At 35.9% G+C, this 13,779-nt stretch overlaps 1 protein-coding gene across 6 annotated transcripts in view; it reads right to left on the bottom strand.

Moving 5' to 3' along the window:
• CHD1 (chromodomain helicase DNA binding protein 1) overlaps positions 1-13,779 on the bottom strand; it is a 59,960-nt gene that overhangs the window by 30,275 nt on the left and 15,906 nt on the right. For 3 of the 6 annotated variants that reach the window (XM_054186792.1, XM_054186796.1, XM_054186794.1), the window contains exons 3-9: positions 8,210-8,414; positions 7,059-7,163; positions 5,693-5,760; positions 3,342-3,491; positions 2,758-3,065; positions 1,136-1,361; positions 224-324 (exon numbers count right to left, since the gene is read on the bottom strand). In XM_054186792.1, coding sequence (XP_054042767.1) covers positions 224-324; positions 1,136-1,361; positions 2,758-3,065; positions 3,342-3,491; positions 5,693-5,760; positions 7,059-7,163; positions 8,210-8,414 — 1,163 coding nt within the window. The remainder of the gene's footprint in view (positions 1-223; positions 325-1,135; positions 1,362-2,757; positions 3,066-3,341; positions 3,492-5,692; positions 5,761-7,058; positions 7,164-8,209; positions 8,415-13,779) is intronic. The other 3 variants (XM_054186793.1, XM_054186795.1, XM_054186797.1) reach the window with 1 other exon arrangement.

Genomic DNA, 13,779 nt, shown 5'->3' with positions numbered 1-13,779 from the left:
ACTTCTGTATCTTATGAAAAAACTCACTTTAGGTAATAAGACAACATAAGCTAGCTTCATAATACAGACGTTATGACAACTTTTCTCTTCATCCAAAGTTTAGTTTTGGATTAAAAACTTAGTGATAGTCATATTCTAAATTTCTTAACTACAAAAGCAATATATAAACAGTGAACATAGAGAATTCTCAACACTGTTTTCTGTCTGCAAGTTTGTAACATACCAATTATTCTTTCCACTATCTGGTACTGTTTATGCAGATCATCTGTAAGCTCCTGCTGGCAGTTGTAATATTCCACATCTTCTGGAGAAGCATTTTTCAGCCTGTAGTGGGAATTAATTTACAACACTTATTACACTGTAGCGTTCTAAAACTAAGAAAATTTGGCAACTCTAAAGCCCTGAATGTATGCATCACAGAAACGTTGCTTAGAGAGCTTCTTTGAAGGGACAACTTAGAAATTCCTACTACAAAATTGTTGTATCTGGTTTATGTGCCTCATCATTAAGCATCGAGAATGCTTATCAAGAGACACAGCTACTACAGCTACTGGTAGTCATGCAGCTAATTCAACAGGAAGCAGTATACTTTACAGGCTATCTTCCTGGAACAGTATTCAGGGTAGCTCACTCTATAAGAATTCATATTATTATTAATTTGCTAAAAATCCCACCAGTATTAACCAATAATTTTAAACATACTAATAAAACTGAACACCAAAAAGGTGAATTTAAAATGTATGGATTTCTTCAGGTTTTTCTTCTCAGGTTTGAGCCAAGAAAATGGAATTCTTTAGTATTTTCTCGGCCCATAAGCCATCAGATTAATCTCTGCAGTGATTCCTGAAGAACTCTGATCAAAGAATAACCACAAAATTAGTAAAAAGTACAATTTATCATTTATTTTTAAAACTACCCATCTTGTTAAAACTCCATTTACAACACACACACTAAAACCAGGTTCAGAAGATTATGTTAAAGGAACATGTTAAAGAGGCTTCAACCTTTGAAGGTTGTCTTTCTGTTGTGTAGACACTTGAAATTATGCCCTGGATATAACAGGTCTCAGAAATACAACAGAACATGTACATTGTTACAAAACAAGTATCATGGAAGTCTACATGAAAATATTCACCATCGTTTTGTTTCCTGATCCTTTTTCTTATAGTTGTCCAGTTTCTTCATTCCTTTAACATTTTGTTGCTTCAGCGTTTCCTCAGTTTCCCAAGTGTTATGGATGTGTGACCAACCTTTCCATTTAATAAGATATTGTATTTCTCCTGGCTCCTTTGACTTTTCAAACCCAGCATTTGGGTCACCATCTGCCTCAACTGCATAGATGGTGGTTGCAGCACCTGTGGCTGAGAAAGAAACCACATCATAAGCCTTAATTAAGTGTGCATTGTCATAAGTTAACCAGTAAGAAATGTAGTGCAGAAAGTAATTAGTGATACTTTTAGATGAGCATATACTTGGCTAGTTATCTACATCTCTCATGTCATTACTCTTATTTGAATGATTATGACATAGATATGTTAATACATGCACGTAGTCAAAAGAGAATCAAAAAGGCAAATAAAACTTCTGCACCTAACCTACAATATCTTATCTTTCCTCGTGAGAATTTTTTTGCATTCCTAGTTTTTAAAGTTATCACCAGGCAATGCTCCACTAACACTGCTTGTTGTCTTCTCTATTATATTACACTCATCTCTGAGCATACAAAGGACATCTATCATGCTTGGTCAGCCCTAAGATATCAATAACCTATTTCTAAGGGATACAATAAATCTATTTCTTCCTAAACATGTTTTACTACTTTTTCTGCCTTTGTTATCCTATCTGGGAAAATTTTTAATGAAGTACAGTCTGTATCACAGCTGAAGCACACTAGCAGCAGGAAACAGGCCCATTTCTGAAGACAGCCAGGTAAGGCAATGATCACAGCAAGCTCCAGGGACCAGATAAAGCCACAGAGTGGCAACTGCAAAAGACAGCACCAGCAGCAACATCATCTGGGCAGGAAGAATGTAAGAAGCTTGGTTTTGACTACAGCAGTTACACCATGCATTGGAGCAGGATACACTAGAATTTGGGACAGCATGGGAGAAGAAAGTTTAAAGGAAGAGTGCAAGTTCTGAGATGTGCCAGAAACTTTAATGATTGGGGTATAACTAATGGAGAACGGTAGCTCTGAAGTGCAAGGGGCCCAGGGTTGGGGTATTTTGGGGGGTTGTTTTTATAATCAGAATCCTAATTTGCAGACTCAAACACATAAGGAGAACTGCTAGACGCTGGATCCCATTATTGCTGGAAGTATGACATGCCTACCACTATTCGCAAAATAAACTTTTAAGAGTAACCCATTCAGGGTTCAAGTTACTAGTCAGCTCTCCTATCTATTCTACTTTCTCCACTCCACTGTATATAATCTATACTGATCAAATAACACTAAACAGTACAAACAGTGGCATAACAATATGGTATGAACTTATGCAATACAGAGCTATCTTCCACTTCATTTTTATTTTCTACTTAGATATGCAATTCTTCTGCATTTTACTTTGCAACACTTAGAAGGGACTTCAAAAAGGAACATCCTTACAAATACGAAAGACAAAACAAGATGACTTTTTGATAATTTTAAAATTACTGCCGTTTATAAACCCCAGAGGTGACCTACAACTGAGAACATTTGCTGAAGTTGCACCACAATCCACTCTAGGATCTTAAGAACATGGACACACAAAAAAATACCTCCTTTTCGGCCAACTCGACTATCCATGAACTTCTCTATAGTTTCAAATTCATCTTCTTCAGGTTGTGGGACATCTTCTCCACAAACTTCAAGCAAATCATCAGAATCTGTCTTGGTTTCTTCAGCTTCTTTGTAACTAATGTTGACCGTTGCCTGGCGACGAGATCCTCTCTTATCATAATCATCATCATCATCATCATCCTCCTCTTCCTCATCCTCTGATGAATCAAGCTGCCTCTTTTTCAGTACTGCACCCTTTTTCCCACTTTTTGACTTAATTCTTGAAGACAATAAGGTATAAACAATACTGATGTTTAAACAGGGACAGCTATAAATCTTCTGTATTGCTTTCTGAACACACGTATTTCATGAATGCTCAGTTACTCCACTTTCAGTTACAGCAGACAGGAAGGTATTCACTAGAAAGCATTACTATATTAACATCTTACGTAGCTAAAAAACCCAACCAACACAATTTTTTTTGTTTTAAATAAGAATGTTTTCATTCACGTGTACAATGGTAGCAAATACTCAATTGCTTGTTAGAAATAGTACCACAGTATCCAAATGCATGACTTCTTACCTGGTTGGAGGTTTACGGCTTTTAACCTTGTTTTTTGGCTCATAGTCAGATTCGCTCTCTTCGCAACTGCTTTTCTCCCCATCTTCCTCTGATTCAGAATCGGAACCAGTTCCCGATACTGACCCTGATCCCGACATTTGCCAGTCTTCACTGTACATATTGAAAGACAAAAGAGTAACTTACATTGGGTATTTCTTTGGTGTTGGGGTTTTTGTTGTTTTGTTTGTTTGTTTGTTTTTAAATCAGGTATTCATCCACAGGGTATCTGCTGTGATTTCAACGTTGTTCACAGATATAAAAATCTTGTAACAGTTATTTCAGCTGACGATGCAGAAAATTGTCATCAATGATTAACAGATAAGTAAAAATGCCCAATACCTTCAATGGGAGTTTGACCAAGTTTTCTGTTACCAAGAACTAGATTTAAAACCCAAAATAAAACAAGAATCTGGACTTCTGTATAAATTTTAGCATGAAGAAATGAGTTAACATGACATTAAGAAAACAAAGCACTTAGAAAGTCTAACTGGAAAGGTACGTATTTATCAGAACTTACATATACTCAAATCACAAAGCACTGTCATGTTATATTCTGGAGACTCCCATATTGTCTAATTCCTGTGGTCCCTGTGGACCGTGCAAAGAATCAGGAACTTTTGCACAGGAATCAAAAAAAGCAGATTTGAGAAATACATAGAAAAACTTGAATTGCAGCAACTTGTGAGTGGCACTGGTGCCCAAAAGCCGCCTATGAGCTCCCAAATCAGTGCTTCACAACCAGGCAGCATACTCTCAGTAAGACGACACTTGTGACTGAGCAGCAGGATCTCCTTGTTCCTGCTCAATTGAGATCTACTTTGCAACTTTGCAACACTGATCAACAGTATCTTGCTTCAAAATCTGACTTTATATTGACAAATTGAATCTTAATAGCTTGACAAAAAAAAAAAAGAAAGAAAAAGTCTGGTATACATTATTTTAACATTGATGAATCTTTATACTAACATCAGTTTAGGTCTACTTGACCATGGTGCTAGAGCAGTAGTAATGTTCAAAGCTGGAATATTACCAAGAAATCTCTTCCCTAAATTTCTGATCAGGAAGCCTAAGAACCACTGCTTTGATCCCTCTCTTCTCTCTTTCCTGTCTTGCAGGACATTGGGTTCTGGCAGAAATTACGTTTCCCCTGCTCCAGTCATTCAATACAAATACATGTATGTGTCTATTGTGCAGACAGCACATGGCCAACAGTACAGAATGTCTTATTAGAATACTTTTTCTGAAAACAGTAAATTAAAATAATACTAACACAAATCCATAACCTGTATTTATTTGGAAATATAAAAAACAGATATTAAAGCACCATACTGTAAGGCTTGATCATGTACCAAATTATATATGGAGAAATCTCTAATCTGCACGTCAGATAATAACTGCAGACATACTTGTTCAGAAGAGCCATAGGACAAAAATTCAAGCACTGGACATACGAAATCATTTGTTAATGAGTTCCTAAACTTAAATAGCCCTCCTTTAATGGGGTATCCTATCAGATGCAGTCAAACTCTTAACTAACAGAAGACTGCGAATAATAACTCATGGCTAGGGCAGTACCACTTTGCAGAGTTAGTGCCTTTTTTTTTTTGTGTGTGTGTGTCCCTTTTTTTTTTTTTTTCCAACTACCATTTCCTTAAGATATTATACTGGCAACCTTGAACACTGGAGTGATTCATGAATTGGGAGAAAAGGAACGATAGAACAGTTCAATTTTTATGTACTATTCATAAAAAATACAGGTCACTGCATCTCACTGCCACAATAACAAAGTATAAGCCTTTTCACAACTTTTTGATCTATCATTTAAAAGGAGCTTATTTTTAGTTAAAATTCTATGCTAGCCAGTAAAGTTCATTACTATCAGACCTATATTAACTTTTAAACATGTTCAGGGGAGGGGGAACAACAGAATTTGGCATTGACTAAGGGTTTCTATCTTAAATTTATTGTGGGACAATATACTTAAGTAATTTCCCATTTCTACAAGAATTTTTAGGGACAGCCTTCAGCTCAAAAATAAACTGCAACAAAGTATTTTAAAAATAAAAGCACTGATGAATGTTTTTGAACAATAATGCTCAGACTCTTTTGCTCACAAATCAATATGATATAGATGTTCCTTTGAGAGTTTATTTTAAATATTCCAAAATGTTTATCAAAACTGGAAATGCAAGATGAAGATGAATTAAAAAGGGAACTTAATCATTTCAAGTGTGCAGAAATAAAGCATGAATTATAAGCATATGTCACTATGACAAAAAAATTATGTGATATTACTTATGAAAATATCTTACTCTTTATGTTTTTTCTTCTTGGTTTCACTGGATGAGTCATCTGCAGAATCTTCACTACTTGATGAGTCCTGCAGGTGAAGAAAAAAAACCCACCACATCATTATCTCAAAAAGAATGAAGTACTTCTAACATTAAAAAGATAAATCAGCTCCCACTTTCACATCGGAGGCATGTTATTCATGTTTTACCCTCTTTATCACCCCCAGTGTAGCTGTTAATGCAGAATGAGATAAAGACTGCTATTGTTTTTGTATTTATCCACCGATGAATACATGGTGCCAGCACAGCTCTAAAGAACATCACCAAAAAAAACTTTGTTTAAAAAAGTAACCATTGTGCCTATGTAAAAACAATCATGATTTAAGGTGCCCTAAATTAATCAAGACGATAGTTCTATCAAAATCCCAATAAAATCTCCTAGCCTCAGGAACTTTCTGACCTTCTATATTCATTCACATCTAAACACCAGTTTAAGAAAATTTTGAGGATAATGGGTTTCTTCTTTCTCTACGCTCAAAGAAAAAATAAGAACCCTCTTAAAATTAGATTTTCCTAAAGCCAAGATTAAGTTTAGATTTAGATTAAGATTTATCCTGAAAAACATCTTTCTGAAAGAGAATGCTTAACAACTGCTGTAAATTAATTTTAATGATAGGTGATTAAGTTCTGTGTTGAAGTTTAATGATGAGCTGCTAAACTAGGCAAACCCAGAAATCCATCCAAATGAATGTGACTACAATGCATAATTTTTGTAATGAAAGACAAAAAGTTTGCTTTATAAATTCCATTTCATAGCCACGAGTGTCCTTAAAAGATGTTCCTGCTGCACAAAGTCAACACCTCTTTAGCATATGATTTAGGTTTTAAAATACCTAGAATACAGATGTAGTTCTAAAAATACAAGAATTCTTTTGTAGTAAATGTTAAAAAAATGGAATGGCAAAAATTAAGTTTTCTACTCCACACGGAATTTTTGAAAACCACAGCAGCTTTACACAGAAGCAAGCTGAAAGAGTCTTTTAGCATTTTTAACTATCTTTACAAAACTCAAGAAGCCAAAAATACAATGCAAGTCAGTACTATGTGGCTTGAAAATTTTGTCCACACATCAGAGAATATCTACCTAAAAATACCACATAATCAAGGCTGCTATAATTTTGGCACAGCTCACTTGAAAACAAGTAACTAGAGATATTTTTACTTTTCCTTACGAAAATGTCAGTTATTTGAATGTTCCTTTTATAGACTAAAATCAGACTTCTACGCATCCTTAGAGAATATAACTTGACTCTATGTAATTTTATTCTAACACGAGACGATGAGACGGGCATGTTTATGTTTTAAAAACCTAAATTACGTCATTCACCTCTTCTGAGCCACTGTCTGATGAGGCTGCCTTTTGTTGTTGCTGTTGCTTCTTTAGCACTGCTGATCTTTGCACAGCAAGTATACTTGGACTAGACTTCCAAAACTGAACAGGAAAAGAGATGCAAGCATTAGTTAAACATACTGAAAATCTCCAGTTTACCACATATTTACGTTTCCTGAATAGCATAGCTATTAAGACTGATCTTAATTTTACCAATTAAAAAAAATTCACTACGAAATACTGCATGTACTAATAATATCAGATAGCATTTTAAAATAGTCAGATTTCTGCAAAACCGAATGTTAGATAATAACTGCTAGAAGAATTTCTACAGCACTTATAACAATAGTTGTGCAGGTTTAAGGTAAAACATTTGTAATAAATTATTATTATTTATAAAATATGTATTTTTAAGGTAAAACATTTATAAAGTAAATTTTAAAGCTGACCCAGATATATCTTTTCAGACCACTTAGATGATATATTTTTGTTTCATACAGTACTACTGAAGTACATGAGCAAAAATGTAACAGAGAATCCTTAACAGTCTTAAATTCTTGAAGTAACTAATATATGACTACCTTGCATAAATAACGTCTCCAATTAAGTCCATATAACACAGGAGAGTGCAGGTATTTTGACCCATGGGATTTAAGAGATTTCTAAACATCACTTTTCCCTGCATTTAGCTAACTTATTGATAAAGAAAGACAGCTGTATGTAAGCTTGAAATTTTTATACAATCATTTACTGATACAAGGAAACAACAGATTAGAGAAATAATGTAAAAAAAAAGAAGAATTTCAGAAATAACAATACGTGTGCCTTTGTCTTCCACAAGTTCCAGTAAATTAGTGCATGCTTCAGTATGATGAAATTTAGGTAAGCACTTAACTCAAAATACTTACAAACTTGAGAATTTTAAAAGCATCAATTCAAGTACTTATCCTCGATAAACTTAGCCCAACTTTTAAGACAGCTAAGCACATGCACTCACTAAGCCAACCAAGTTAAAATCTAATTAAAAACACTTAATTGCCTCTTTTTATTTTTTTTTTTAAATTAAAACTGCTCTTGAAACTAACCGCACAGAAAGATTTTTTAAATAATTTTTTCCCCCACAATGGGTTTATTTATGTTTTGCTTACCTCGGATCCATCAACTTTTGGTGGTTTCGCTTGAATTTGTTTCTTCTCTCTAGACGTGTCAGACTCTGATTCTGACTGAGTGCCTGACTCTGAACCAGAGTCAGAGTCACTGCTGCCTGACTGGCTGCTGCTTCCGTCACTACTGCTTCCAGAGCTTGAACCAGATCCAGAACCTGATGCTGACCCGGAATCATCATCTGATTGGCTGCAATGAAAAGTCAGGAGGATATTACACAATTGCCAAAGTAACAGGATTAAAAGAAAAAAAAAAATTGCCTTAGCTTCACCTATAAATCAGTTGTTAAGTCAGACCAGACAAATGAGCAGCACACAAATGGATGCCATTGATTAAATAAGTTGAGATTAATAAAGTTAAAAATAAACAAGAAATGAGAATTCAGAGTGTAATCAGATACTCTTTGAGAGGCCTAAAAAAAAGCAAGAACGTTCAAATTAATATGGAGCAGTAAAGTAAGGGAAATAGAAGTGGTACAAACAGTTCTTACCCACACAAACTTTCCACCCCCATGCGCTCTGAAACCTTTGTTTAGCTCCATTAAACCACATGTATACATACACACCTCTTAACAGTTAAGGCTACTCCACAAAGACCTGTCCAACTAAAATATAAAAGATTGTTTTCAATCTTTATAGATCAGCAGTACTCCTTAAAAAAAATAATAATTTAGAAGCACATCTCTCTCTCTCTGAACAAAAAAAAAAAAAAAAAAGCTATGCAGACCGCATTTTTCTGTTACAATAAGAGAAGCAAAATTCCCTGTGCAAACAACTCTGAATTTGTCACTGGCATATACTTGAGCTGACAATATCCACCCGTATATTAATTTTACAACAGATTTAACATACTTAGAAAGCACAATAATTAAAGACAAATATTTATTTCATGACCATCCAAAGACTTCGAAAAATGTGGTTTTCTACAACAACTGAGCTGAGTTAAAACTTTAGTAAGACTCCTCATTAGGTTAATATTACTATATTTCAAGGATATCATGAGAAAAAAAACCATCAGAATCACACTATCACAGGAGAAAGTATTTTCAAATTATGTACACATTGACTACAAACTCTTAAAAGACAGAGAAAACATGAAGCCATAATTGAAAATGAAAAAATGAAAGGCTGGTATCCAAATCTAGCAGATCTTTGCCAGGACCATTCATCTGGCTGACAAGGCAGGGGGTGCGGGGGAGTGTAGAGTACAGATTCATCATTCTCTGCCCCAGAACATACTTAATTGGCAACTTTTTAAAATCACAAAACAAAACAAAAATCACTTCCCTCTTTCTGCTTTTGCTAACACCAACAGAACTGTACCCGTAGAGAAGAAATAAAGCTATTCCTAAACAAACTCCTGTAGAACGTACCTCAATCAGCAACTGTCAACTTTGAAAGGAAGAGAAACAAGACCATGGTGAAGCTTCCTTATTCTGAAGGGGGAGACACAGAGACACACACCGCCTGCTAGGTTTCCTTGCACCTGCCGAGAAGAAAACTGGGAAGCAAAAAGACTGCTCCCAAACTTCCTATTTATGTCATCAAAGACTTACTTCAGGCACGGTGCTGGCCCTACTTCAGGCAGGCTTGCCAAATAAAGCAGGGCACCAATTACAGAATAGAACTGGAGTTTAAACTGTTTACCATAAATTAATGGCACTCTATGATGATCTTCCAATGCTACGTTAATTGTAATAGTGTTCTTGAACACAAATATTGCCTTATATTTAATGCTGGGTAAATCAGACCATTATAAAAAAACCCAGCATTTCTCAGCCATAAGTGCCATAAGTAAATGTCAGAAGGACTGTGGAAGTCAGCACTAACTATAAATGAAGAGAAATGGAAGAAGACTTAGCATAGAGAAATCTTGAGACACAAGTAAATACCAGCCAGACAAGTCCCAACGACAAAAAGCCACGATAAAGCTGTAAATACTACATAACCTTGGAGGAGGGGAAGGGAATAAAATACTTCCATGCAGGACAAGGCTTGCTCAAAGAGGGCAATAATAATGTGGATTACCAAATCTAAAAAAGATGCAAACCACTAAGCCATAAGGATGGCAATTAAGTTAGCTTTCCATACAGTAGCAAAATATTTCATACTCACCGATATAGTGTTAACCATAGGTTCAATTGCCCATAGAGCCAGGGGCAACCAAAACAAAGTACCTCTTTTCTAAGGCAGCATGGGGGAACTGACACTGGAATAAGCCATCTTGGTCAAACAACTTGCCAACGTTAAGAAAAACATGTAAACCAGCTACAGGAGACAATGGTGGAGAGATGACAGGGAAAAAAACTAATCCCGTTTACTTAGGTAAGTAAGCAAAAGTCACATCAGTTAGATTCACAGTTGATGGGAAATTTTACGTGGTTTGATGTTCTTCACCACAGGAATTAAGTGATAAATTCAAAAACAAAGGGACTAGGAAAGGAGAAAAAAAAGTCTAGTAGAGAATGCTAGTAGCTCTGGAGCTGGATGCAAAAATCCCAACTAATTCCACATCTTTTTCTTTACGAAGAGACCATCTAGCTATCAAGTAAGGTCTCCATTAAATAATAACAACCTGTCAACAGATGTGGATCATAGACTATTCACTATTCAGACAAAACACATAACTCTTTGCCTTGCCTGCTAGCTCTCAACAAAGCTGGGAGACTGGGAATGTATTCCCATTAGGCTTACGAGCAGGACCAGCAAAGTAAGAGCTATTTCATAATGCCTGCTTCTCACAACAAACTGGCCTGATTTGGACAAGAGCAGACTAATACAACCTAATTGCATATCAACTAACAGTTACCTCTGACAAGAGTAAAAATTTTAAAGGCAATATTCAACTACCTTACTAATAAATACAAAACAAACCTGCAGGCAGAAGTGCAAGGGATGGGCAGAGAAGGGAAGGAAATTACAAGACACAAGAAGAAAGAACAAATAATAATGTTCAGCACAACTGACTTAAGGCTGCCCTAAGGATACCAGGTACGAAGGACAATGCAGGATCACTACCGTATACTAACAGCTAATCGGTACATAGAACAAAGAAAAACAACATTTAAAGGCATAGCATCAATAATGTCTTATTAAGTTTTCTTATCCCTCAGTGTTAAATCAGCACAAGAAAATTGGAAAAGACAAACTGAGTAGCAGCAAGCAGTTTTGAAACTAGGGAAACATTTATCAAATCTTAAGATGCTATGGCAATATTCATACATGCTTAAAACCAGTTTGAAATTAACTAGTAAAAAGCACTATAGGAGTTCAAGCACACAAGACTAGTCTGTGTTGGGCAGAGCTTATTTCAAGTCTCATCATCCACATTAATACAGATGTGTGAAACTACACTAGAGTTTCTGCCTATGTACTTCCTTATGTGCACCACATGCTCCCAGAGGTCTTGCAACTACAGTACACACAAAAAACCCAGGCAAGATTAACAGATATGACTTCTTTTCTACTGAATTGTGAAGAACTCTTCTGTTCACTGGCCATGGGACTAGTAACTGACAGGCTCTGAGGACTACCAATGCATGTTTATTTCATCATGTCCTTTCATACCATGTTTCAACCTGAGGTTCCGCAGAATGTTGACTTGGAGGCACAACCTCTGCTAAGACAGTACTACAACCCAGAAACCTAAAGCTCTCATTTGCAAAGGAGGTAGGAAATGACGCAATAAATTAGTAAGTTCTGCATAAACGTATGCAATAAAGACACATCGCAGATTGGTGAGACAGTACTAAGCACCACTTCGTGACATGTAAATCCCCAACAGCTGTAACAGTCTGCACATCAAAGGACTCTCCTCTGAGAAATTTAAAGGATTTAAATCAATAGTAACAGTGATGGGAAACCTGACGCAAATCACACACCATACAGTAAGAGCTACAGGTTAAGTGCTCAGTTTTCAGTGTAAAAAATATTTTCAAAGTTAGAGAGAAAATTGGTATTTTTCTTTTTATCACTTAAGTCACTGCACTCCAAGATCCAAACCAGAACATGTTTATGCCAGTATCAAAATACCATGCTTCTGGGTGCAGACTTATGTCCTTGCTTTTCCTGCACTAGAAAAAAAAAGTTTGATCTAGCACTTCTAATGATAATTTTCTTTCTTAATGTGTAACACTAATATATCATAATTTTAAACTATGACACTGATTTTTTTATTACTACCTAATTATAAGTGATTTTACACTAACAGATGTGTCATCATGAGAAGGCTGAAGAACACGGAACTTAGTTCAGCCATTCCGCCTACCAAAGTCACTGCCTCTGCTCTCAAAGAAACTATCTGGAAATGCCAGCAGTTAAAAGAAAACCTTTCTGTATCAACACCACAAACCCCTTCTATTGCCCAACAGGACCAGCTACCTATTCAAACAGAAACTGAATGGCAATTTTCAGCCTAATACTTATTTCTTAATTATTTTTAAAGGCAAACATCTACAAGGCAGACAGAAAGAAAGAATATATTTGATCACTAACTGGGGTTTTTCTTGGTTTTATTAATCTCTCACGGGAAACAGTTTTAGACTAGCATCAGACCAAACTACTAGCTTGCGAGACTACCAATCAACTTCTGATATAAAGGAGCACCTTATTTATTTTTTAAATAATACTTATAAGAAAGCAGCAGCAATAGAGTAAAAACATAGACCTATCTAACTTTTTCTAAAAACCAAGAAAGCCATCAAAATATGCAAAGACTTGTGTGGGAACAAAGGAAGAAGTGTTATGTAAAGAGAAGAATAAAAAACTACCTTTCATCTCACAAGAAATAGAAAAGTAAAATGTTTCTGGGGCGTTTTCTAGCTATGTCTCTTAAGCAGTGTCCATAATGAAAAAATGTGAAGTACTAAAAATGAAGTCTTACTGGAAAACTACTATAGCAGTAGTTTTCAGTTTCAACTTCTATTCAGCATATATGACATAGCAAACTGCTGGTATACCAATTCAGCATCCAGAGACCAACCTTTTCCAGCACTTTGCCTCTGCAGATGTAAAATCGCTGGGACATTATCTGTACTTGGCTTGTTATTTCTGTGTTTCACATGTAGTGCTGACCGACACAAAATTTAACAATGAGCCATGCTTCTCATCATCACATGAGCAGGACCCAGAGTCACCCTGCCTCAGGACTTAACTGAGAAACCTATCTCTGAAAGCCAGCCTCCCTGGTGAGAAAGACAATCCATACTTCTGCTAACTGATGTGAGGAATGCCAGAATTTAACTAGAGGCTTTACCATCCTGTAAGGAGCCAATCTTTTAGCTGCAGCATTACCCCTAAGGTGATCATTAAAGAGAAACATCTCCCCCCTCTCCTAGCCTCACCACACTTAATTGTCAAGACAAAACTACTGGCAGGCAAAGGCAGTTGTCTCCAAAGAGGGGTGCGCACACCCAGGAGGTGCACAAGAGAACCCATGGGGGGTATCTAAAGAAAATACTGGAACTATTTAGATTTATTTTTAATCTAAAAAACCCACAAGAAACCAACCAAACAAAACCAAAACCACAACAAACCAACAACCCAGAAAAACACCC

Source organism: Rissa tridactyla, chromosome Z (genome assembly GCF_028500815.1).
Source record: "Rissa tridactyla isolate bRisTri1 chromosome Z, bRisTri1.patW.cur.20221130, whole genome shotgun sequence".
Classification (NCBI taxonomy): domain Eukaryota; kingdom Metazoa; phylum Chordata; class Aves; order Charadriiformes; family Laridae; genus Rissa; species Rissa tridactyla.
The sequence above is the reverse complement of the archived record's forward strand: the minus strand, read 5'-3'. Positions and strand labels throughout refer to the sequence as shown.